This window comes from Felis catus, chromosome A1 (genome assembly GCF_018350175.1).
Source record: "Felis catus isolate Fca126 chromosome A1, F.catus_Fca126_mat1.0, whole genome shotgun sequence".
NCBI classification, from domain to species: domain Eukaryota; kingdom Metazoa; phylum Chordata; class Mammalia; order Carnivora; family Felidae; genus Felis; species Felis catus.
This window is the reverse complement of record NC_058368.1, coordinates 199,837,570-199,865,004: the sequence shown is the minus strand read 5'-3', so window position 1 is coordinate 199,865,004 and position 27,435 is coordinate 199,837,570. Positions and strand designations below refer to the sequence as shown.

Genomic DNA, 27,435 nt, shown 5'->3' with positions numbered 1-27,435 from the left:
CATTTGAGGAGTCACTGGTTACCTCATTTCAAATTTTCCAGGAGTTACATAGAATTTCACATTTCCTACCCTTTTCAGGTCTAGGTGGAAGAAGGTGGAACTCTTCAGAAATTCATTTCAATTTAGCAATTATTTTTAGGAACTATTTGTCATGTACAGGACTAGACATGATATAAACATATAAGACTTCAGAGATCTAGGATTTAAGTGAGAAAGTGGAGTATCCACATAACTAAAGTCAAATCATACCAAAATAGATACAAAAGAGTTTTGGTAAGAGAGACAGCGGAGGCAGGTTGAGGTTCAACTGAGAGCTTAAACACTAAGGTGCTTGAACTTCATCCTGTAGACTTCCAAAGATTTTCAACAAATCCTGTGTTTTAGAACGAGAATCATGATAATAGCATAGAGTGGAGTGGAGACAGGAGAAGAGGAAGCATAGAGAGATTGCATAAGAGACTGCCATTGTGGGGAGAGATCAAATGGACTTGCACTAATGAGTGTAGCAATGGAACAGAAAGTAGGGATGGATAGATAACCATGTTAAGTGTAAAGACAAAATTGACATGGTATGGTGGTAGCCCTGAGTGTGGAAAGCAGAGGTTTCTGGTTTAGGTGATTGTACATGGGGAATGAAATAAGCAAAGAGCTGGATTTGAAGATAAAAAGAGTTCAGAGAGAACACTGGTGAAAATTCATCTGAGCCTCCTCTCCGAAAACCCCCAGCCAAGGGTTGGAAAGAAAAGAGTGGAGAAGCCTCGCTCCATCTCTTAGCAATTCCCAGAATGTGGCCCCTGGGTGTCTCCAGACTTTTTGAGGTAGTCAGTAGGTCAAAACTATTTTCATACTAATACTGAGACATTATTTGCATTTTTCACTGTGTTCACTTTTGCCTTCAGTGAGAGAACAGTGATCATCAATAAGAGTAAATATCTCATTTTTCCCCACTGGATACTCACAGAAAAGGAAAGAGAGGGAGGGGGCAGGGGGAGGAGAAAGGAAGAAGAAAAGGTAGGAGAAGAGGACAGAGGAAGGGAGGGGAGGAGGGAAGGTGAGAAGAAAGGAAGAAGGAGGAAGGAAGGAAGGAGGGGAAGAAGGAAGGGAGAGAGGAAGGAGAAAGCTAGTTTCACTTAAGAATGTCCTTGACAGGGGATGCCTGGGTGGCTCAGTTGATTAAGCTTCTGACTTCAGCTCAGGTAATGATCTCATGGTTTGGTTTGTGCTGACAGCTCAGAGCCTGGAGCCTGCTTCGGATTCTGTGTCTCCCTCTCTCTCTGCCCCTCCCCGCTCATGCTTTCTCTCTCTTTCTTTCTCTCTCTCTCTCTCTCTCTCTCAAAAATAAACATTAAAAAAAAAAGAATGTCCTTGACAAAGCAGTAAAAATTAACTACCTTTATTAAATCTCAACCCTTAAGTACATGTCTTTTAAATATTTTGCATGAGTAGATGTAGGCATACACATGCTTATGCTGCACCCTGTAATCAGGTAGTTGTCTCAAGGACCTATAAATGGAACTAGGCACATTCTTTTTTTAATGTTTATTTATTTACTTTGAGAGAGAGGGAGAGAGAAGGAGGGGCAGAATGAGAGGGAGAGAGAGAATCCCAAGCAGGGTCCGTGCTGTCTGCACAGAGCCCAACAGAGGCCTTGATCTCACAAACCATGAGATCATGACCGGAAACGAAATCAAGAGTTGGGTGCTTAACTGACTGAACCACCCAGGTGCCCCCTAGCCGTGTTTTTCATGGAACACCAGTTTTACTTGAAAGAACACTGATAGACAAACTATAACTATTCAGACTTGGGTATTTGGTAGACATTTCTCAAAAATGAATGAAGTGGGCCTTTCATTTCATACAGAACAACTGATAGTATGCATGGCTAATGATAAAATTCAAGCTTTCAAATGGAAGTTGGAATTTTGAAAAATGTGTGTCTGCTGGCATGAGCTTGACAGCTTCCCAATATATAGAGAGTTTTCTAATGAGGTAGGTGAAAATACGATTATTTTGATATTGTGTAATGAAATGTGTCAATTATTGGAAAATCTGCATAACTCAGTGAACCAACATTTTCCAAATGACCAATGCATGATGGGACAAAACCTTGCATGAGTAAAAGATCTATTCAAAGTGCTCAATAGACCAATGAATTTTAATGCACTATGTGTTGGAGGAGGTTAAGAGGATGTGACTGCTGATTAACCTGCAAGATGGACCCAGGTAACTGGAGACTTCTTATCCTTTCCCCTGTCCCTGAAACATATGTTCTGCCTACTGTTTCCACACTAGAAACCACTTCAGGGACACAGCTTTGAGAAAGTAAGGTGTTATTGAGACCATCTCAACTGTATAAATGACTGAACCCTGCTTGTTCAGGCCTCCACATAAACTTAAGATTCTGGCAGCAAGTATGGAGATTTACTCATTTTGTAGCCACTCCAGACAAGCCAAGTATATAAGTTCCCTTGCTTATTAAAATTGTCACTGCCCAATCTGAAATGGTCTGCCTTTTTCTTTTCTCTCTCCTTGCCCTCCATGTATGGGGGCCAGTTTCAAATTTTAACCCCAGGAACTTTGAGGTTGCAAATCAACACTAGGGTAGAAAAAGTTTATTGATGTGGTTTCAGATTCCACATTAGAACTAGCGTTTAGGAAACTACTACTTGTTGATTTTGAGGGCAGTATCAAAGGAATATCCACAATTATGTCCTGTTTTTTTCAATTACATGTGTGTGATACCAAATTAATTCATATAATTTGACCAAAAGTACATATCGCAACAGATTGGGTGCAGGAGCAGATATGAGAATCCAAGTGTTTTTTTTTTTTTCCAAGTGTTTATTTTTTAAGCCAGACAGTGAAAAGATTGGAAAAAATGTAAAACAATGCTCTTCTTCTCATGATTTTCTTTATTTGAGGAAATATAGTTATTTTTTGTAACATATGCTATTTATGTCAACACATAAGAGCCTTATTGTTGAATTAATACATAATGAATTAATACATAAATATTGGAAAATGTATGTTTCAATTTCTTACATGGTAAATATGGGGAGAAATAATCCACATAAACAAAAGTTCTTTGGGATCCTCAATAATTTTTCCAGCTTTATTAAGGTATAATTGACAATTATAACTTGTATATATCAAAGATGTACATCAGTAGGTTTTGATATACATAGTGATGTGATTATCACAATCAAGATAATTAACATATCCATCACTCACAGTTACCATTTTTGTTTGTTTTCTTGTGAGAACACTTAAGACTTAATCTCTTAGCAAGTGTCAAGTATACAATACAATATTATTAATTACAGTCACTTGGTTTTACACTAAACACCCAGGACTATTCATCTTATAACTGAAAGTTTGTACCCTTTGACCAACATTTTGTACCCTTTGACCCCCCATTTTCCTCACCTCCAGCCCTGGTAACCATCATTCTAGTGTCTGTACTATGAGTTGACTTTTTTAGATTCCACATGCAAATCTCCACATGAGATCTCCACATGATCCTACAATATTTGTCTTTTTCTGTCTGGCTTATTTCACTTAGCATAATGTCTTCCAGATTCATCCATGTCATTGCAAATGGCAGGATTTCCTTCTTTTTTTTTTTTTTTTTAATTTTTTTTTTCAACGTTTATTTATTTTTGGGACAGAGAGAGACAGAGCATGAACGGGGGAGGGGCACAGAGAGAGGGAGACACAGAATCGGAAACAGGCTCCAGGCTCTGAGCCATCAGCCCAGAGCCTGACGCGGGGCTCGAACTCACTGACCGCGAGATCGTGACCTGGCTGAAGTCGGACGCTCAACCGACTGCGCCACCCAGGCGCCCCGATTTCCTTCTTTTTTATGGCTGAGTAATATCCCATCATCTTGTCCTTGTGTGCAGAGCTGAGCAACCATGGTGCCCCAAGTGTGGTTGCTGATGATGTTTCTCATCGAGGGCAGTGTGGCTGGGGGCACTGTCTACCTGGTGTATGACCAGGAGCTGCTGGGGCCTAGTGACAAGAGCCAGACTGTCCCTTGGAAGTCTGAGGAGGTAGTTCCCCCAGCCATAGACTAGTTAGCCACTGTGTGTGTGAGCAGACCAGTCTGAAGATACCCCAATTCCCAGCACCCCCAAAGTTTAACTTTCACATCCACAGGTCCTGGAATTCAGGCATCATAATGGTGATGTCGGCTCTCTCAGTGGCTCCCTCCAAGGAGAGCTGGGAGTACCTAAGGAGCAAACTAAGTAGCCTGTCAGAGGAGACCACCTGCCCCAGTCAGGAACAGGGGCAGGGGCACCAGAGACCTGGAGACTCCAGACTGGGACTGGGACCCCACTCCAAGGGCAGCTCCCAGCTCTGCCAGCCCAATAAAGAACTTTATGAAATGTGAAATATATTAACATTTATATATCTCCATCATCTTTTATCCATTCATCTGAGAGTTTCTCAGTAGTTTTAAGTGTAAAGGTCTCCCTGAGACTAAAGAGTTCAAAAAGCCCTGCCTTAATTTTATTTCCTCAGAATGTGGTGTCCAACACCTAGTCAGAATTGTTCCTAAGAAGATTAAGGCATGAGTTCTCAAACTGCTTTTTCTCAAGAACGCTTTATAGTTTTAAAATTAATGTGGGGCAGGAGATGACTCTTTGTTTCTTGAACTTTGAAATTTTTGCCTGCTCTGGAAAAATATAGCTCCTGATTTATCTGTACCTCATGCCAGCATAATGTTAACTTGTCCAGCTCTGAGCACAAAAGCAAAGAAGGGAGCATTTTCCTCTTGAGCACCCAGAGACAAAGCACAGATTCCTGTCTCACATGAAGGGAACTATACTGCCTCCCAAACAAGGGTCTGTTCCAAACACTTACTCACATTTCAGTGAGTCAGAAGGAAACAGACAGATATTCATCTCCCTGAAACCTGGCTGACTTCCTGCAAGAAGTCTGTGAAGAGAGTCAAGGTTGGGGGTCAGGGTTAGTGAGTAGCCGCCTAAGAGCTCTCAGGTGATATCTGGAGTTTTAGTAAGCAGGTGAGGACTATAGAGACAGGTCAAGAAAAAAAAATGCTTTCGAGTGTTTGTCATGATTAGTCAGTAGAATTAGTAAGTGACAGATAAGAAAACAGGAAACAACCAGGGGCTATACATTTTGAATTCAAAGGTATTGGGTTTATAGTCATGATGATAAACAGGAGCAGCTGTCGAATACCCATTTACTACTTTAAAAATTCAAGATTTCAGCCTCAGCTATAAAGGGGAGCATTTGATTTTTACCAGTTAATTAAGTCCTTCCACTCTGAACCACTTTACTTCTTTTTTTAATGCTTATTTACTTATATGGTGGGAGGGGGTGGGGGAGGAGCAGAAAGAGAGAGGTGGGGAGAGAAAAAGAGTAACCCAAGCAGACTCCATCAAGCAGTCAGCACAGAGCCGGATGTGGGGCTGGAACCACCAATCATGAGATCGGGACCTGAGCCAAAACCAAGAGGTGGACACTTCAAGGGACTGAGACACCCAGGCGTCCCCCACTTTACTTCTGAGTGGCAATATCCCAAGCATCACACAGTGCTCATACTACTTGCTTCACAGAGATTTGGAATGGCGATAATAATGATTAGACTAGTAATTCTTTAATTGTAATTTATTAAAACACTTGACTATTTCACAAAAGAAGTCCCTGGAAGAATTCTGGTCTCAGTAATGTGCTGGGGATTTGTGAGTGAACTTTCGAAGGAAAAACCAGATTTAAAGAAAAGTGAATATCCTATTTCTTAGGTTGGCAAGTAAAAATCTCAGATAGGGTTATAGAATGTCCTTTTTCCAGATCTGAGACTAAAGTAATGGAAGGAAGTGGTCACAGTGTAATACAGACAAAGAGGAAGAGTCACAATTTCATATATGGGTTCTCACTCGTCTGTGTCTTTTAGTAAATCGCTTAAACTCAGTAATCACATCAGCTGCTTATTATCTTGGGGGAGAGGAATGAATGAGAACTACACACACACACACACACACACACACACACACACACACACACACGGTGCTCTTGCGACAGGTCTTGCTTAAATATACCTCGGATAATCATCACTTGTGTGCAGATCTTCTTTCCTGTCGAGTTAGTTTCTAACCTGGTCATTCTGCACTTATTTTTGTCCTTTTCTCCACCCACTTGAGAAAAGCACAGAATGCCACGCACCGCGCCACCCCCTAAAAGCGTGGCTTCGGGCTCGCGGCTGCCCTTGCTCCCCACCTCTGCACCTCTGGAGCTCCCCAGGCTCCAGGAGCCTGGAGCCACGAAGGGCTGCAGAAGCAGCAAGGTTCTCCGGGTGGGAGACCGGGGGTCTCCTGCGGGGCGGGCTGCAGGCCATCAGGGGGCGGCGTAGTTTCAGGCCGGCTCCCGCCCGTCGGGTGTGCCCCGCCAGTCCAGTGCAGGGCAGGAAAGGGGCCAGGCGCCCGGATCCCAGCCCCGCAGCTTCGGCGGTCCCAGGACCTGGACCTCTCAGGGCAGTTAAGGTGCGGTTTCCGAGGGTGTGGTGCAACGCAGGTGCCCGGCGGGGCTGCAGGGCCCGGGCTCGGCGGGGCGGGGCCGGGGCAGATCCGGTGTTAGCCTGGCCGAGGGGCGGGGCGGGGCGGGCCTTGGCGCCCCAGGAGCTGCCAGGCAACTTTTCTCCGTCCTCACCCCGGCGGGGGAGAAAAGCTCTCGGGACGGCTTCTGAAGAGTCCGGGTTCTGGAGTCCCTCTGCAAACCGAGAGCAGCTACCGTCCCCGGGCAGGCTCAGGATGCGGTCAGGATGGACAGGGGGCGCGCCGTTGCTGGTGTTAGTGCTCAGTCAAGGTAAGCGGGGAGTTCGCTCTCCATCAGCTGCTAGAGGGACCTGCGCGGGGCCTGGGCGCAGGAGGGAGGAGTTTGCGGGATGAGGGGCGCAGGCAGCGCGCCTCTCTGCTGGATTCCACGTGGACCCCGGCTCCCAGCCATCCGGAGCTGTGTAGAGAAAGACTCCCCATTCCCTCTCTCCCCCGCCTGGTGTCCCCATAAAGCCTGACTCACCCTGTCTGTGAAGCACCCTTCAAAGTCAGCTCACTGCGCGCTTTGGTTTTAGAGCCACGCGCACGCACACACAGGCACAGGGGCAGTGGAGACTAAGGGGTGTCCTGAAGGTCGAGAGTCCCGCAGCGTGGTTTAGACTGCCCGTGCCGCCCAGCATCCGCACCCGAGCGTTCTTAGGGTCCCGGGAATCCGGTTCTGGAAAGCAGCATGCACCCCCCCAGCGCGATGCCTGCTGGCTTTGCAGGAGTCTGGGAGCCCCAAATGCTTGTTTTTCAGCCCAAGGGTGTGAAGTATGCTCCCATTTCTTCAGGCCGCAGCACTGACGTTTCTTCCCTTAGCGGACGTGGAGAAACCAAGCGCCTCTTAAACGCTTGGCAGATGGGAATTCTTCCTTCCCTTCTGCCTTCCTCCAATTGTTGTAACGTTTCTGTTCAACTTAATGTAAACTTAGGCCAGGAAAAGTTCTTTTTACTTTCTTGATCTCAGCTGCTGCCAACAAGAGAATTAACCGAGGCCATAGCTCCAGCTGCAGGGCCGTGAGAGTGGGACCCACCCATCACCTGACTCCTTTTGCACAAAGTTGTGTGACCATCATCCTTCACGTGTACCTCCTCCAGATCTTTTCCAGAGCCTGGTGTGTGCTTACAATCGGAACTTTAGTTTACTGGGAGGAGGAGGGGGGAGTCGCATTTAAATTTTGTAGTTTGAGGGGGATCTGAGTGGCTCAGTCGGTTAAGTGGCCGACTTCGGCCCAGGTCATGATCTTGCGGGTTGGTGAGGTTGAGCCCCACGTAGGGCTCTGTGCTGACAGCTCAGAGCCAGGAGCCTGCTTCAGATTCCGTGTCTCCCTCTCTGCCCCTGCCCTACTTGTGAGAGAGCTCTCTCTCAAATATAAAAATAAGCATTAAAAAAATTTTTTTAATTTAAATTTTGTAGTTTGAACAGCTATCAAAACAAGTGTTTTTACAAAGAATATAAGTATTTCCTAAAATATACACAAATATTTCTTATCCTCCATTGAGGCATTTAGGCACGCTATTACTCTGGAAGAAACCTAATCTAGATAACCCTGTAGCATTTACTTCCAGTCAAAGATAACAGAGAAATAGCACCACCATCCGTACCCCCAGCACAGACTATGCATTATTAGGTTTTCTGTCTAACTCTGTGTCTGGTGCTTCACAGATATTCTGTGCTGGGCCCCTAAGAGTGTTTTGGGGGGCCATCAACCTTAATCTGGGGGGTTGGGATAAAGTTGGAGTCACATTGAAATCAGTCCCTGGAACACCACAACCTTCCCAAGAACTAATAGACATTTAAATCCAAGCTTTTCATCTTTCTTTAATTACCCATTATTAATAGAAGCTATGGAAACATAACATCATTTTCTTATCTTTGAAGTGTTGAGGCTTGTTTTTTAAAGAGCAGTGAGAAATACTTTAGTGGAATGTATTGCTGCAAGGCATGAAGTCAGGTATAGAGATTCTTAACCTGGAGTTAGTTAATAAGGACAAATCAGTGCAAGCAAGCAAAGGTGATTTAAAATGACGTCTGTACAAATATTTTTTTACATTTATTCCTTCCTCCTGTTTCAGTTACTTGCATACTCAAGAACTAAGTTTTCTCTTAATTCAAGGTACTCATAATAAAGCTTTGTCATTTGTGATATTAATCCAGGTTCCTAGGGAAGCAACGTGATTTGCTGATACCACGAATATCCAAGATTAACATGAATAATTGAATGTCTGGGTCAGTGATAGCTGAAATTTTTTATGGCATTACTCTGTGTAAAATTTTTGAATAGTCATCATTACTACACACACACATATAGTTGTTTATAAATTATATACCCGTACAATTGTGTAATATAAATACATATCAAAAATGAAAATGTAACAAGCATATGTGTGTGTGTTTATACATCTTACCGCCTCTCCAGTATACATGCCAACCAGTGTAGAAACTTAAAACCCTCAAATCTCATTTTAACACTTAGAGTCAAATACACTTTCTGTAAACCTTCTCATGGGTATTTAAGAAAAAGCAGTGCTCAGGGTTCAGTTTCATATTTATCACCTCGCATTGATCACCCCTTGGTTTAAGTGCCTGCAGTCATTGAAATGGTAACCGGCAGGCAAAGGATGGAAAAGAAAGACCGTAAGGGGCCCAGATAATTCATAGTCTAAATAATAGGTCCCCAGAGGAAAAGAAAATGTAATTTTAAAATGCACGATGGCATTTACATCCTCGTGTGCTGCCAGGCCATGGATAATCCTCATCTTTTCTCCCTGTGTCTGGCACCCTGCCCCGGAGTCACTGCCTCTTTAATGAGTACCTTCAAATCCTTTCTCTAATTCCCTTCAAGCTGTAAATACTCTAATTTCTCTCAGAATAAGTAAATCCTTCCTTTAATATGTATTTTGGCAGCTCTGTCCTCCTGAGACACCCTTGAGACACCCTCCACCTCTGTCTTCTAGTCTCGCTATTTTCCTATTTTCCAGGTGGTTCTTCCTCACTCTCTTTCACAGGCTCCTCTGTTTAGCCCAGTCCTTGGTGTTTAGAGTTCCATCCTGGGTCCTTGTCTTCATTCCACCTGTTCTCTCTGGGCTAGTTCCCCCACTCAAGTCAGGATCTCCAGCCAGACTCTTCGCCGGGTTCCAGATCGAGATTTCCATCTGCTACCAAATATCTCCGCCTAGACGTCCCGTAAGCATGTCCTCAATGCATCCCCAACTGAAGTCAACACCTGCCCTCCAGAATTCTCTGCTGTATCGTCTCTGCTGTATTGTTTAGCAAACGCTAAACCTGGGGATCTTTTCCCGTGTTTCAGGCTGACAGCCCATCTCCAAGTTCTGTCCTTCCTCCCCACCTCCTATAACTTCCGCCACCACCCTTGCTTTCTTTGTGTCTAGACAACTATAAAGTGTTTTTTCTGTTTTTTGCTCTCATCCTTCTGGTCCATTCTTCCCATTGTCACTAGTGTTATCTTTCTAAACACTCATCTGTATCCAGTCAACCCCTTGCTTCAAACTTTTGGTGGCTCCCCATCTCATGAAGGGTGAAGTCCAGATTCAGGCTTTTCTCTGCTACCCTCCTCCTGCACAGACTCAAACACGGGTACATGTACTGCACGTAGGCCCATACATGATACACACACCCCAAAGCCACATACATACACCTGTACACATCCTTCTGTGTTCTGACTGCACTTGATCAGACCATATTTAGTGCTATTTTCCAGACTATTCCCTTTGCCTTCACTGCCTTCATGCTTTTTCCCTTCTCCCCCTTATCCCTTTGTAATTTACCACTGTCCTGTGTTAGAAGAGACAAAGCCAAGCAAAATTATAAAGTAGGGAAGTTTTTATTTTATAACGAAAAGAGGAGTCTGAGGTAACCTCTAATTTCTGGAACCAACCCTAAACCACCTCTTCCCCCTTATGCTCAGCACCTTCACAGCCTTAAACCACCCTCTGATAAAGTAACCTCCCACCCCATAGCTCTCCAGCCATACCTGCCCCACCCCGACTAAGCTTTGCTCTCAGAAGTCCTGGTTCACAAGCCACTGTTTGATTTAAATTCATGCTTTGGGGCTCAGGATCAGAATTTAGAGACAATTATTCACACATTTCTGATATATAGACATATTTGGAAGCAATTGCTTAAATGTTAGCACTGTACCTCCTCTTTCCTGAGAAATTAAAATTCCAGTATTGCCTATATCACGTTGTTGTGAGATGAACACCAAGATAGGTACATTTCAACACCAAGAATCAGTGAATGCATCAGCTCGAATGAATTCCCTCTAAAGTAGGTGATGTCTGTTCCTGTCTTAATGTGTTAACAGCCTTGGGCCTATTAAAAGGCAGAAGCCTGTTAATGTAAAGAGATGAGCTTCTAATAATGGAATTTTAGACATTCATAAAAATAAAGACACAAATCCAAGTCAATATGTCAAATAAAGAAGTTCAGGAAGAATGGGAAAAATATTTGGGACCAAAAATATCATCCTGATGTCATAAGAATGTTACCACTAGAGTCAAAAGTTTTAATCTGGACTATTAGCCTTGCTCAGCTTGGGGAGTTACTGAGGTAGGATGGTTTTTGTGTTTTTTTTTTTTTCCATTTGTTATGGTGACTGATTATTTACCTAGAAGAACACGTAGAAGAATGTCTCTCTAAAGAGAAAAAACTTAATACCTCAAATCCTGAGACAACAATAGATTCTGTATATGAAGGTGATTCCTGTGATGCCCCTTCAGATGACCTGTAGGTGCTTTGTTGATCTGGCCACAGTGAATTCCAGAAAAGTAGTATTTGAACATATTTTTAGGCAGCAACTTTTATGCAAGGAAACCTGCTAGGCCCAACTATAGGAAACTTGAAACATGGTCCAAAGAGTTTACAGGCTATTTGGAAACAAGTCCAACCATGAGGGAAGGACATCGTCTCAGTCCCTGGAAGGTACCTAACCAACTTCAGACCCTTCCATCCTCCTTTCTGACAGAAGTCCAATTATTGGGTTACCTCTTCCTCTGCACAGCTAGGAGGTCAAGGGGACCTTGAAGGGTGGTTGCCCTGAGCCATTCCTGGTCATCTCATACCTCTCTCTAATGTCTGATTTAGACATGGGCATGTAATTACGATGACATGTGGAAGGAAATCTGCTTGGGGACTTTTGGGAAAGAATTTTTCATTCTTAAGAGAGACACTGGTTAAGAAATGTATTGCCAGGTCATGTGAAGCTTGCAACAGCTATAACTGTCCTACAACCATAATGTCAGCTAGCTTGAGGATAAAGCCGATACACTAGCCCTGTGGAGAGATAGAAAGCAAGTCCTTGATATTGTCTTTGAGTTTCTGAATTACTGAAATTTAGAGTCATTTACCTGTTTGTGCCTAAAAAAAAAAGTCTATGTAATTTAAAATGTGGTTATGTTGTTTTTGTTACGTTGTTTTGTAGTCTATGCTTATACATATGTACCATAAGTTTCTATAGCGTAATAGTTACCATTTGGTCACATATAATTCATTGCTAAATGAGTGGTACAGAACTTAATGTTGAGTTCAGAGGATGGAGAAATGTCACTGTGATGCATATAAGTAGCAAACCTCCCCACAAGTCTTCACGAGGACAGGAAAGAATCTTCACTATTCGGATCTGCTGTGAAGGACTGCAGAAGTCAGAGTCCAGTTCTCCCCTTTTAAAATGGCTGTCAGTGATAATAATAGAGTAACATAACCAGGGAGAGGACCCAAGTCTCCAAGTTCCTGGGTCAGATGTTTCAGATGCTGGAATACGAAAGGAGAAAGCCATTATGTCCACAACATACTGTTCAAGGTATTCACAGAGGGTGAAAGCTGAGAGGTTAACAGGCACCCGACCATAAATGACCTTGTAAATGGAAGTCAGGAGCATGGATTTTTGAGGACAATGGGAAGGTTTTGAAGGGCCTTAAGCAGGGGAGTGATATGATCGGATGGTTTCTTGAGTAGATCACTCCAGTGGCAGGGTGGATGGTGGATTGAAAGGAGGCCAGACTGAAGGCACTACCTTTCTTAGGAAAGAAATAGTTCTGGTCTTAGTTTTATTGGGAGATGATGGTGCTAAAACTCAGTAGCAGTAGGGAAGGATTACAGGGGATGCATTTGAAAGGTAGCAAGGGAGAATGGACAGGATTTGTGGTTGATTTATACAATGGCAACAAGTGAAGGAGAAGATAAGAAGGAGGCCTAGGTTTTGGGTGTGGACAACTCAGTGAGGTGCTACTGACTGAGACAGGGAGGCAAGGAAAGAAGGCAACTTAGACAAGAAAGATAATCAGTTCACTGTGACACGTTGTTAGACACATTCAGGAGCACATGTCTAGTAGGTAGATAGTTATAGATAGAGCAGTGTTAGAAGCAGGAGAGAGGACAACAGGGGCTAGAGATTTAGGAGTCAGGGGCATCTAGAGAGTCACTGAAGACACAGCATTGATGAGTCAGGCAGAGACCAGAAGACAGCATTGTCCACAACCCAAGGGACTACCTGAGAGGGTCAGGTGAGGAAGAGGAGATGCCAGAGAGAGAAAAGAGCAGTGGGAGCAGTAAGTAGAAAGAATACTCCAGTAAGTGGGGCACCACACAAATATTTTGAGAGGGAAGAGTTGGTCAGTAGGATCATATTCACAGAAGTCAAGCATGTTGGACAGCCTTGATGAGGACAGTCTCCATGGCATGAAAACGCAGAAGCCAGAGTAGGGTAGGCTGAGGAGTAAGTAGACCATGAGGAAATGCAGACAGTGTCAGGAAGTTAGATAGTAAAAGAGAAGAGGGAGTGGCTGAGGGCCAGGAGGGGAGAGACTTCATAACAATTATTATAATGAGGTGTTTTGTGTTTGTGTTTGTTTTTTGTTTTACTTCTATTGCTTATGGCATTGCATGGTCCACTTGTGCTTTTTGAGAATTGCATTGAGGCATCTGTATGTGGCAAGAGTCCCTAACACAGGAGAGACTGGGGGAGAGGAGGAGCACTGATATTCATGGGGGGTCTCAGAGAAGGGGGGATGGAATGGGATGGCCACAACAGCAACAGCTCTGGCAACAGCTTGGGAGCCACAGATGACCATATAGGGAAGGCAGAGTAGGTTCTGGCATATGACATGGAGAGGATATGGGCTGATGAGACCAAGCTGAAATTGACGGCTGTGAGGGGTGCAGAGGGAGACCACCAAGTTGTGGGAATAAGCACCCCTCGCCCTCCAGTGTGACCACTTGGATTGATGAAGAAGCCCTTGTATTTATTTTTGTTTTAGAACGTACTTACTTCACTAATGTAGCTGTGATTAATAAACTTCGCGTGGATTTTAGGGTACATAATATATAACAATATTCCAATTCTGGTTGCAGAATTAATATCCGTGCTTTAGTCAGATTTCCTAAAAACACACAGAGGTTTTTTTTTTTTTTTAGAGCTACAGGTATGTTTCTCCAGTTAAGCTTTTAGTTCTTTATTTCTATCCATTATAATAAAGATTCTCAAGGTCATCTTTTCGAAATCATAGTCCCATATAACCCAGAGAATTAGAGTTGGGTTTGAAAGGTTCTGTTAGTAAAATATTGAAGGCTTTTATTCTGTGTAACTCAATGGTGTTTTCACAGTGTTTTAAAACATTTTCACTTAATTATATAAATTAGAAAAGAAATTAATGTCAATTCTTAATTTTGTTGAAGTTGTGATTAATCCAAAGAGCTAGTATTCAAATATTTTTTCCAGTCTGTGCCTGCTGATTCTTGTACACATAAATTACATTTACCAACCAGTATAAACTTGAACTGCATATTTTTCTAATGTTTCCAGGTCCATAGAATATTGGGACTGTTCATAATTTTCAAATATATTGTTCTTCCTTTGAAAGAGTTGTCTGTTCTGTTGTCCAAACAGCTCATGGCAACTGTGCGATCTTGTGAGTGAAGATTCCCGCATTATTATTCTGTGTTCTGAAAGGGTAACTGTAGTTCTTCCTTTTAGTAGTTTAAAGTGACTAGGGACAGTTTTTACTACAGAAGCCATACATAACTCCTGATCATTGAAAGGCTTTCTGTATAAAAAATGAGGCTAATGTTTAAACAGAGCCATGGAAATAAAGGAGTGATGGACACTGTATTGTCAGTGTAAGAGATTATTTCATTGTGTTTTGAAAAGCATGAGCAAAGCTCTTGCGCCCATGGGTGCCTTGAACATTGGCAGTTGTCATTCTCTCCCATTCATTTGAAGGTGGCCTTTGTTTGTCTTTGTGCACGCCTGATCTCATTCCCATGGATACCGTGTGGAAATGCAGACTGAACTCAATCTGGCTTCTGGTCAGCTCAGTCAGATAACTCTATTCCAAACTGTTTACCAGTTACCTTCAGGTCCTTTCACCAAATAGCTTCGTGGATGTTTGTTAGAATTTGGACACTGAATCTTTTGGATTTTATAACCTTGCCTAAGCCATATTCCAAATGCTAGTGTATAAATAGATATTTTACAGCAATTGACTTAGTTTTTCTATGTAGTTGTTAACATTGTTGAGGGGAAAAAAAGAATAACTTAGCCTTGGAAATGGAGATACTTTTATGTGATATTTGTTTTCTTTTTAGTATAAAAATGTAATAAATAGCCTGAATTTAAAAAAAGCCTTGGGGCGCCTGGGTGGCGCAGTCGGTTAAGCGTCCGACTTCAGCCAGGTCATGATCTCGCGGTCCGGGAGTTCGAGCCCCGCGTCAGGCTCTGGGCTGATGGCTCAGAGCCTGGAGCCTGTTTCTGATTCTGTGTCTCCCTCTCTCTCTGCCCCTCCCCCGTTCATGCTCTGTCTCTCTCTGTCCCAAAAATAAATAAAAACGTTGAAAAAAAATTTTTTTTAATTAAAAAAAACTAAAAAAGCCTTAATGAAAAATTGAAAGGTGATTAAATAAATAATTTATGTCAATGTCTTAGTCCATTTGGGCTGCTATAACAAAATACCACAGACTGGGCAGCTTATAAACAGAAATTTTTTGCTCACTGTTTCAGACGCTGGAAGTTCAGCGTGGTCACATTCTGGTGAAAGGCCTCTTCCTTGGCTGGTGGAAGGGGCTGGAGTGTCTCTGGAGCCTCTTTTATAAGGCACCAATCCCATTCATGAGGGTGAAGCCTTTGCACCTCTAAAGACCCCACTCCCTAATACCATAATCTTTGGGGGTTAGGATTTCAACATAGGAAGTTGGAGGGGGGAAGAGGACACAAACATTCAGACCATAGTCCATAGTAATTAAGAAACCCTTTTAGGGGCACCAGGGTAGCTCAGTCAGTTAAGTGTCTGACTTCGGCTCAGGTCGTGATTTTATGGTTCGTGAGTTTAAGCCTGACATGGAGCTGTCCACTCTTAGCACAGAGCCTGCTTCGGATCCTCTGTCTCCCTCTCTCGCTGCCCCTCCCCTGCTCTCTCTCTCAAAAATAAATAAAAACATTTTTAAAGAGGAAGAAACCCTTTTATTATCAAAGTATTTAGTTTTTGCCCCCAAATTATAGGACACCATTTTATTACTACTTTTTTGTTATGGTCTAAGTGAGATATGACCTTAACCTTTTTAACAGTACAGCCCCATGGTCTCTTACCTTTGTCCGTGTTCTCTCTTTTTGAAATACTCTTTATGCCCCAACCCCTATTCTGCACATCATTTATGTGTCAATTCCATCAAGGCTCACGCACCCCAGGAAACCTTCCTAACCCCAGTCCAATTTGGGTATCCTCCTCACATGCATAGCAGTTGTCACTTTCTATCTCAAAAGCCTGCTTACACAGCTCTAACCCACATAGACTGCAGACCCTGAGAAGACAGGGGCCATGTCTTTTTCACTTGTGCCAAGTTGAATTTTGTCGAATGAGTGATGACTGCATGAGACGTGTAGGGCAGTCACTGTAGTGTGAATTAAAGGCGCATTTTCTGAATGAAGGCCAAGATGAAAATTTCCTAGTTCTTTCCAATTAGAGTATGCAAAAACGCCTCTGCCTGCAGGTTTATCTGCATTTGCTAAAATATTTCTTTCATTGATTTTTTTCCCTTCACGTCTTTGACTGAGTTTGTTTCCTCCTAAAATATCTCTTCTTTGTCTTGAAATGTCCAACCAGGCTAGCTGTATTTGAAAAGTAACAAGATGAATAAAAGTATTAGGACATCACTGACGTCTTTTTTCCCCCAAGCACTTTCCCATTCGCCTATTCTGTTCTAATAAAGCAGCACCATAATTTAGCTTCAGCTTGACTCTCTCTCCCACTGAATACATTCTTTAAAATCACCTTCAGTTCTGTTCATCATTGTATTCCCAGGACCTGGCATATAGTAAGTGCCCCAAAAAAAAAAATGATTGGTAAAAAAAATATATAAAAATAAACATAAAACCAGAATTCAGATAACTTTGAGGTACATGTGTCCATTAAAATACTGAATTTGGGTAATTAAAGCAGAATGTTTTAATAGTCTTCCAGGAAAGTGACCTATACTAAAATATTCATCTTAACAGAAATATATTTATATTCTTTCTTTTGATATATATAAGTGTGAAAGTAATTTTTATAGATATACCTACCATCTATATGAAATGAACAATTTACTTTTTTGGTCACTTGATATCTTTTACATATACTTTTCTATATGGGCTTCATATTTACAACTTTGCAATAATGCATCCTGCCATATCATGACTATTGTTTCATTTTTGGATATTTAGGTTGTTTCCTGTGGGATTTTTCCCCTCCTGTAAATAATGTGGCTATAAATATCATTGTACAAGAAGCTTTTTCTTTCCTTTTTCCTTTTGGACAATTTCCAGCGGAGGCATTACTGGGTCAAATGTTACGGCTATTTTTTAGCTTTTGTTGCATATTGAACAGTGTAGGCATCAATAATGTGTGAATTTACAAACTTCACCAACATTAGGATTTTATTTTACTTTTTGTAGTGTTTTTTTTAACTTTTTGTCAGCTTGGTGGATGTAAAGTGATGCTTCCTTTTTATTTTAACTCTCATTCTTTATATTTGTCAGGGTGCACCTTTGAAGCTACTCTTTAAATATACCTATCTTTTGAGAAATATGTGTAGGTTAGAATATTCTAGAAGTTAGGCCTAGAAGAACATCAAAAGATCATCTAATAAATGCCTCAGCTTTATAATAATCAGTTTTTAAAATGAATAATGCCCAGGACTCCAGCCTGCAGTGTGCTATCCATCATTTCAAAAGGCTCTTCAGAATTTCTTCTGAAAATCTCTTTGACAAACCCCACCCCTCACCCTTGGTCACCTATTTCCCACAGGCTGATTAAAATCCATTTCACTTGAGGAGTGGCAGTCCTCTGGTTAAGACTTCTGTTCTTCCATGGGACAGAACCCTTTAGGGGAAGCACATTCCCTAAGAGAGAAGACATTCTGTTTGCCAGAGCACTTGACTTCGAGTGACCGAATTTGGAGATTGTTCTGGTTAGCTATTATCATGTAATCTATCATCCTAAAACTTAGTGGCTTAAAATGACAACTATCATTTGTTATCTCTCATAGTTTCTTGAGTAGGATTTTGGGAATAGCTTGGCTGGATAGTTCTGGCTTGAGGTTTTTCATGTGGTTACTTTCAGAGGGTAGGCAGCTCTTTCTCTTAGAGGGTAGGCAAGTGGTCTTGCCATCCTGGCATTCTCTGATAGCCTGACTTTTTATAGGATGACTCAGGGATCCAAAGGCATGTGTCCCTCCCAATATACTGGCAGAAACTGCATGGTCTTTTCTAACCTAGACTCAGAAATCATGCAATTGCCTCTGTTCATCAAAGCAGTCACAAAGTCTCACCTAGATTCGGAGGGAGGAGGCTTATTTTCTTGATGAGAAGAGTGTCAAGTAATTCCCAGACAGATTTTAAAACCACCACAACTTAATCAACTTAATAGTGCTTATGAGATAGTTCATCGTTTTTATCAGAGCTGTTCAACATGGGCATTATTGACATTGGGGCCAGATAATTCTTCCAGGACAGGGGGATATGCTGGGGGTGGGTGGAGGGGCTGTCCTGTGCACTATAGGATGTTGAGTGGCATCACTGGCCTTCACCCACGAGACACTAGTAGCCACCACCACCCCAAGCGGGACAACCAAAAATATGTCCAAAAATTACAAAATTCCCCCAAGGGACAAAATTCTCCCAGTTGAGAGCCACTACACTAAACAAACATGAACAGGTATACATAAGAGATAATGGGGCTTCGGTTCTAGACCACTACAATAAAACAAATATGGCAAAAAAGTGAGTTAAGTAAATTTTTGGCTTCCCAGTGTATGCAGGAGCTATGTTTATACTATACTGTAGTCTATTAAGTATATGATAGCATTATGTCCAAAAAAGTCCTTACCTTAACTTAAAAATATTTTATTGCTAAAAAGTGCTAATCATCACCTGAGCTTTCAGCAAGTCATAATGACTGATCACAGATCACCATAACAAATATAATAATGATAATGAAAAAGTTTGAAATATTGCAAGAATTACCAAAATATGTCACAGAGACATGAAGTTGAGCCAATGCTGTTGGAAAAATGCAGCCAATAGACTTGTTTGACACATGGTTGCCACACTCCTTCAATTTGTAAAAACAACAACAACAAAAAACAAAACAAAAACAAAACAAACCACGCAACATCCGTGAAGCTCAATAAAGTGCAATACAACAAAGCGTGCCAGGATTAAGCACATTTACATTCATGGCATCAGGGAAAGAACTCCAGCCCTGAAGAGAAAACCAAACGCCATTGTTCCGAGTGACTTTGCGCATCATAGGCAAACTATTCCTTACCTTTCTGGGTCAATGGGAAGATCAAATAAGATTATGAATAGAAAAGTATTTTGCAAACTGGAAAAGCATATATAAGGCTATTTTTTTTAAAAATCCATATATTTAGTATTCACTATTTTGATCATTCATTTATTGAAGAGACCCGTTTAAGGGACATAGTGCCTGTCCTATGGCAGCCGCGTCCGACCCTGGGGAACTTGGAGGATTCAAGGCAGCTCTGCTTTTCCATTTCTAACATCACCTGTGGAGGAAAAGGGTAGCACCTAGATCCTTACTGAATTGTAATACTTAACATTCAAAACAAAGCCTTCCAATTTTTTTCAATGTTTTATTTATTTGTGAGTGAGATAGTGAGACAGAGCACGAGTGGGCCAGGGGCAGAGAGAGAGGGAGACACAGAATCTGAAGCAGCTCCAGGCTCCAAGCTGTCAGCAAGCACAGAGCCCAACGCAGGGCTCGAACCCCCAACCCTTGAGATCATGACCTGAGCCAAAGTCGAAAGCTTAACTGACTGAGCCACGCTGATGCCCCTACCCTGAAAACAAAGTCTTTTAAAGAAAAAATTACATTTTTCTTTCTTAACGAAAGCAGAAAAGTGTTGTGCTGCTTTAATCCAAAAGCAGTTGTGAGGGTCACTTTATCCTTTTGGATTTTGCACTACCTTTTTTTTTTTTTTTCCTAAAGCACTATAGTTATAATAGAGCTTTAATCTGTATACAATATATGGTCATTTCTAGAGGGCCTATCATTTCTATGTTTACTTGCTTTGGGCTTGTTATAGGGGCAGGAGAAGGCTACATTATTTCTGCATTTTTTGTCCTTTTAGCCTGAAGACAAAGCTATTGAAAATGAGTTCCCGTGATTGTGTGTGTGTGTTCAAATGATCTAATGTGACCGATGACCATTTTTGATTTTGTCATGCATATTCTAAATAATGATTAGCTCCACTTTAAAGTTTAAAGTCTGTTTTCAAAGTTTAAAGTCGGGATCTGAGTAAACCCACTTCCTGCTTCTGTGGCTTCCTGGAGGATCCACTGACTGATAATATTTTCTTGGCTTTCGTGGTATACTTTGAGTATGCCTCAGCAAAATACAGCAATGTGACATCCTCCCACCCATTATACAGCAGTTCTCAGAAACTTAAATGGCAATTCATTTAAGATATTTTTTCATGGTAGAGGTAAAGGTGGGATTACAGATTGGTAGGCCTTTTTAAAATTCTTCAAAAAGTATACTATCCTCAGTAACATATAGACACTAATAGTAAACAAAACAAAGCAAGCAAAAATAGCTGTCTTTCCTAAGGGCTCATCACTTGCTAGGCACTGGGTGGAGAGTTTTATATGCATCGTCTGGTCATGATGAGGTAGATTTCTGTATTATATCTTCTTCACAGGTGAAGAAGTTGTGGCTTATTTGGGATGTGGAATGTGCCCAAGGTCACCAAGCTATTCAAACCCTGTGTACTTAGGCACTATGATAATACTGTTGGTCTTCCCCAGTATGTGGATTTTTCAGTTAAAAAAAAAAAAATCCTTGTACTTCTAGCACTGGCAGACTTCTGCTATCCCATCACCCCCCAAAATAGTCCACCTTCTTTTTAGGGTTCTCCTCTAGCTAGATAAAAACCAAAGTTAAGTGTTCTCTAAAATGCTAGTAAAAAATGTGTCTGTGTATTTGTCTCTTCATGTGTGTACCTACATGTATACGTACTTACTAATCTACCTTGTAATCCATCTATCTGTATATCTTCTCGGTAGCCTGCATTCAAGCCTCTTGCTTTGAACCAGTCCAGAATTCGTATCTATTAACACAACTGGTCTTCATTGATCTCTATAAAAAAGATAGATTTCCAACATGTGAGGTAGTTATGCATTATTAAAAATACAGCAGAGTAAGGGAGATGGAGAAGGTTGGGCAGGGGTGGAAAATGGGCATGTATTATTTTACAGGGGGCTCTGTTTTAGTTACCTATTACTATATAACAAATTACCACACAGGCTATGACTTTAAATAATGTTCACTTATTATCTTACAGTTTCTGTGGGTCAGGAATTTGGGCCTGGCTTCACTGGTGTCCTCTGCTTCAAGGCATCTCATAAAGCTGCACTCAGGTGTGGACCAGGGCTGGGACCTGATCTGAATGCTTCCCCGAGGAGGCATCCACTTCTGATTGTTGGCAGAATTAATTTTCTCTTGGGTTGCTGGACTAAGGGCCTCAGTTCCTGGCTGGATTTCACTGGAGGCTGCCCTGAGTTCCTTATCCTGTGGACCTCTTTGCTTCATCAAAGATAAAGAGAGAGTGCATCTGTGTGCAAGACAGAGGTTGCAATCTTATGTAATGTAATCACAGAAGTGCTATATCCTAGGGCATTTGATTCTGTTTTGAATCTTCACTTCTATAGGTTTGAAGTCGCAGGGAAGAGGATCACACAAAGACATGAATAACAGGAGAGGGGTATCACTGGGAGCCACCTGACCACCACAGGTAGTGAGGAAAGACAGCTCTGGTAGCTTGATGTTTGATGCGAACACAAAGGCAGTGAGAGTGAACATGACAATTTCTGAGAAAAGAATATTCCATGCATAGGGAGTTATGCAAAAGGCTAGAAATCAGAGTGTGTTTAAGGAAGAGTCCAGCTGAGTGAGCTGAAGGAATAGGGCAGGAGGTGAGATCAGACAGGTGGGGAGGGAATGATGACACAGCTCTCCAGGAGGAATTCACACAGGAGAACAGTGGAGTAACTTTTCAAGGCAGTCCACCACAGTAAGAAATGCAAATGGCGAGTGTCAAGGGAGTTAGAATAAGGGTGTATGTAGGCATGAATTGCAGAGGAAGACCAGAACCAAAGTTTATAGAGAAGTGGCCTGTGAACAGAGATTTAATAGAGGAAATATTCAGTTCAGTTATGCCTGTTGTTTCCATACATTGCCTCAGGGTATGTGAGGCGTATCTTGTTACTGAGCAAGTTATTCAGCAGGCATTGACTTGCTAAATGTGCAAAAATGCTATTCTGTGAGAGAGGGAGAATGAGGATTTCTCCTTTCACACGGAAGGAATTTAGGAATAAAATGTGAAAATAGAAAGTGAATAGAGGAGTGGGTACTCCCAGTCCTCTTGGCCACTAGGAGATAGTGAGTCTGCCAGATGGCAACTCACCCTCCCTCTCTTTACGAAAAAAAAAGAGAGTCCATTGAGTTGTCAGGAAGCACTAAGTCATAATAAATGAATTTAAGAAGAATTTACAGTAGACTTTTGAAGATGTTTATTGCCTGCAAGATCAAAAAATGTGAAAGGGCCTCAAAACCATCTACATGCCACACCAGTCCAAGGCTCGATGCAGTTACTTTGTCAGGGAAAAACTTGGATTTTTTTTCACACAAAATATGAACTTTAAAAGATATAAGTGGAATTAGTATATATCTCTCCTGTATTTAGAAATGTACATACATGAACTGACAGAATTATCTTCCAAACTCAGAAGAGTATATTAAAATTTTCTGATATAATCTTTCTCCCTCTCTTACTCTGCTGGGCCAGCCATTAACAAACTATCACAGACTGGGTGGCTTTAACAACAGAAATATATTTTCTCACAGTTCTGGTCACCCAAGATCAAGGGGCCATCAGGGTTGGTCTGTGGTGAGACCTCCTTTCTGACTTGTGGACTGCTGCCTCCTTGTTTTGTCCTCACACGGCGTTACCTCTGTGAGCACATGGAGAGAGAACTGTCTGGTACTCTTCCTCTTATGTGGACACCAGCCCTGTCAGAGTAGGGTGCCACCGTTATGACCTCTTTTCATATTAATTATCTCCTTAGAGGCCCTATTTTTAAATGTAATCACATTAGGACTTAGGATTTCAATAGAGGAACTTGGGGGGTTGCAATTCATCCATAACACCCCGTTAGCCTTAATAATATATTAATGGATTTATCTCTGGTCATAGAAGTGATGCATGTATTTCTTTAATATGAATACAGAGTAATTGTCAAATAAATAATACATGCATACACTGTTTTCTTAAAAAAAAAAAACTAGACACAAACCATGAGGCAGGGAATTATTACCCAGATGTCAGCTAGAATCTCTCTGCTTCTAAAAATTGAGATAAGACTCATTCAAATCCCTATTCCACTCTTATAGGAAAATACAGTGCTCTCCCAAGATTTTTCTGAACTCCCAGGCAGTATCCATTTTCATTGTCATTCAACCTCCAGCTTCCTGACTGTGGAGTTTTTGTTCTCCACTCTGTCAGGTCTAGAACTTGATTTTGCCCTATGTAGAAGCTAATACATTAAGCTATTACTGTTTCATTGATGCTGACAGATGACACGAGATTCCTGAGTTGGAGACAAAGGACTTTATTACTCACCACACAACAAGTAGCATGCTCATGAGCATTTTATATCAGCAACCCTTTTGCTTCCCCATGAAGTCTCATGGAGAGTATGTGAAGGGGTCCAAATGGATGCCTGCATACACACTAGGTTGCATTCATTACAAGAGAGGAATGTATGTTTTACAGCAAGAAGTCAGCAAGCCTTTTCTTTGTCCTGGAGGGAAATCTATCAAGGCTGCTCACTACACACATAACCCTGAAAAATGGACCAGGTAAACAGCAGTCAGGATCTTACATTCTTGGCATACCCATTGTATGAATTTGAATGGTAGTCCCAAAAGGTATGACTATGTCCTAGTTCCCAAAAATCCATGAATATTACCTTATTTGGATAGAGGATCTTTGAAGATTGCCTTTCAGAGACTGTTGGTAGAAACATGAATGTTGAAACCACTTCTGGTGAAGTTCTCAGAAGGAAATGAGGAGCCCACTATCAGAAACCAAAGGGAAGGTAATCCTTGTTACATAGTGGCAGAAAATTTATGCTACCTGTGTCCTCCAGTTGTGTAGAAAGCGGAAATGTCAATCAATGAATGTAAATATTTAGCGGAGGAGATTTCCCAGCAAAATGTTGAAGGTGCAGCCTGCTTTTTCCTTAACGAGTAGTAAAATGCAAGAGGAAAGAGATAAATTGAGAAAGAAACTTCTCAACAAAACAGAACAGTACTTAATGATATAAGAAACTCTCAGCCTATCCAGATTACAAAAATAAAAGCTAATATTAGGAGACTCATTGTTAAGAAAGTGTTGCTCTGAAGAGAAGGCCAAGGGTGTGGTTGGAAAATTTTGCAGTACAGATTAGGCATGTGATTCACAGATCCTCTCAACCATCTCAGCAGAGGCCAGGGATAGAGACGGAATTATCCAGGAAAGATCTGTGGAGAGCTCTCTTGTATAATGGCCTAGATCCCCAGGATGTACACAGGAGACCTACCAGCTTTTAGGAATGTTGTTTCAGCAGAAATGCTGCCACCTTGGACTGAAGGGGACAGAGAAGCAGAGACCAGTAGAACTGTTGTAGGCCAGAGGACAGTGCCTTGAGCAACAGAGGATTATTCTCAAGACTTGGAACCTAATGGAATTTGACCTGCTATGTTAAACTTTCTTGGTACCTGTGACCCTTCATCCCTTCTAAAGTCTCCCTTGTGAAATAGAAATGTCTGTCACATACCTATCACACCACTGTATTTTATTTTTTTAATATAATTTATTGTCAAGTTAGCTAAAATACAGTGTATATAGTGTGCTCTTGGTTTCAGGGGTAGATTCTTGTGATTCATCACTTACATACAACACCCAGTGCTCATCCCAACAAGTGCCCTCCTCAGTGCCCATCACCCATTTTCCCCTCTCCCCCATGCCCCCCCATCAACCCTCAGTTTGTTCTCTGTATTTAAGAGTCTCTTTTGGTTTGCCTCCCTCTCTGTTTGAAACTATTTTTCCCCTTCCCTTCCCCCATGATCTTCTGTTAAGTTTCTCAAGTTCCACATACGAGTGAAAACATATGATATCTGTCTTTCCCTGACTGACTTATTTCACTTAGCATAATACCCTCCAGTTCCATCCACATTGTTGCAAATGGCAGGACTTCATTTTTTCTCATTGCCAAGTAGTATTCCATTGTATATATAAACCACATCTTTATCCATTCATCAGTTGATGGACATTTGGGCTCTTTCCATTATTTGGCTATTGTTGATAGCACTGATGTAAACATTGGGGTACATGTGCCTGTATGAATCAGCACTTCTGTATCCTTTAGATAAATTCCTAGTAGTGCTATTGCTGGGTCATAGGGTAGTTCTATTTTTAATTTTTTGAGGAACCTCCACACTGTTTTCCAGAGCGGCTGCACCAGTTTACATTCCCACCAACAGTGCAAGAGGGTTCTCATTTCTTCACATCCTCACCAACATCTGTTGTTTCCTGAGTTGTTCATTTTAGCCACTCTGACCAATGTGAGGTGATATCTCAATGCAGTTTTGATTTGTATTTCCCTGATGATGAGTGATGTTTAGCATCTTTTCATGTGTCTGTTGGCCATCTGAGTTTCTTCTTTGGAAAAGTGTCTATTCATGACTTCTTCTCATTTCATCACTGAATTATTTGGTTTTTTGGGTTGAGTTTGGTAAGTTCTTTATAGATTTTGGAAACTAACCCTTTATCCAATATGTCATTTGCAAATATCTTCTCCCATTCTGTCTGATGCCTTTTAGTTTTGTTGATTGTTTCCTTTGCAGTGCAGAGGCTTTTTATCTTGATGAGGGCCCAATAGTTTATTTTTATTTTCCTTGCCTTTGGAGACATGTCAAGCAAGAAGTTGCTGCGTCTGAGGTCAAAGAGGTTGTTGCCTGTTTTCTCCTCTGGGGTTTTGATGGTTTCCTGTCTCACATTTAGGTCTTTCATCCATTCTGAGTTTATTTCTGTGTATATACCACTGTATTTTAGAAATAGACAACTCATTTTCAAGGTTCATAGACCTACAGATGGAGGGAAATTTTGCCCCAGGACAGATCACACCTGGAGTCTCACCTGCATCTGATTTAGATGAGAGCGTTTCTCCTGGACTATCAAGCACAGTTTTCCTGGGAACCATTGTCCCCTAAGCATGTTGCCCCATGTCTTGGTGACTGCTAGATATTATATATATATATATATATATATATATATATATATATATATATATGATTAATTTGGATTTTATTTTTTATTGACATGTAATTGACATGTTACATTATAGTACTTTCAGGTGTACAACATAATGATTCTCTATACGCAGATACTGTGAGATGATCACCACGATAAGTCTAGTTAACATCCATCCACATATAACTACAAAGGTTTTTCTAATGATGAGAACTTTTAAGATCTACTTTCTTAGCAACTTTCAGCTATACGATACAGTGTTATTAACTGTACTCTCCATGCTGTACATTACATCTCTATAATTTATTTTACAACTGGAAGAGTTTTTATGTTTTCTGTTTAATTAACTTATTTATTTTGAGAGAGACGGAGATAGTGTAAGTCGGGGAGGGTCAGAATGAGAGGAGATAGAGAATCCCTAGCAGGTTCCTCCCTGCCAGTGCAGAGCCTGACAAGGGGCTTGAACTCACAAAACTATGAGATCATGATCTGAGCCACCAGGCGCCCCAGTGTTCTTGTGTCTTTGTTTACTATTTAACAGAGACATTGCCCCCCTAAAATGCCAGCATACATCTGCAGGAATGGGTCAGAATGCAATCTAATCACCCTCTTTAAAAATGTCCCACTCTTCCCAAATCTACCTCTTGCTTTTGGCCTTGATTCTCTTAATGTGAATTTCTTCCTTTATATTACCCTGGACCTTTCTGCAAATGAACCCCTTCCATGAAAAGCCTGCTCCACCAGCCCTTCAACATATTGAGATATGCTTAAATTATGCCTTGGTCACACAAATTAGACCCTCCTTCTGCCATCCTTTACCATAAATATGTGTCATTAATCTCTTACAATAGTATTTTGGAAGTCAATAAACTTCCTCTGCCAAATTTTTGTTAGTGAGTATAGAATGACCTGTTTGGTTTTATGCATTTATTTCTGCTCTTATTTTCAAAAGATTTTGTTCCTATTTGAGCCTCACTACAATCTAAGAACAAAACTGGGTTAACT

General features: G+C 41.4%; 1 protein-coding gene and 1 pseudogene across 1 annotated transcript in view; both read left to right on the top strand.

The window, feature by feature from the left end:
* Positions 1–3,782: 3,782 nt before the first annotated feature.
* LOC101090491 lies at positions 3,783–5,397 on the top strand (annotated as a pseudogene).
* Positions 5,398–5,623: 226 nt separating this feature from the next.
* Positions 5,624–27,435, top strand: part of ITGA2 (integrin subunit alpha 2) — a 109,972-nt gene continuing 88,160 nt past the window's right edge. Inside the window, exon 1 of the mRNA XM_045037280.1 lies at positions 5,624–6,831. Coding sequence (XP_044893215.1) covers positions 6,777–6,831 — 55 coding nt within the window. The 5' untranslated portion in view covers positions 5,624–6,776. The remainder of the gene's footprint in view (positions 6,832–27,435) is intronic.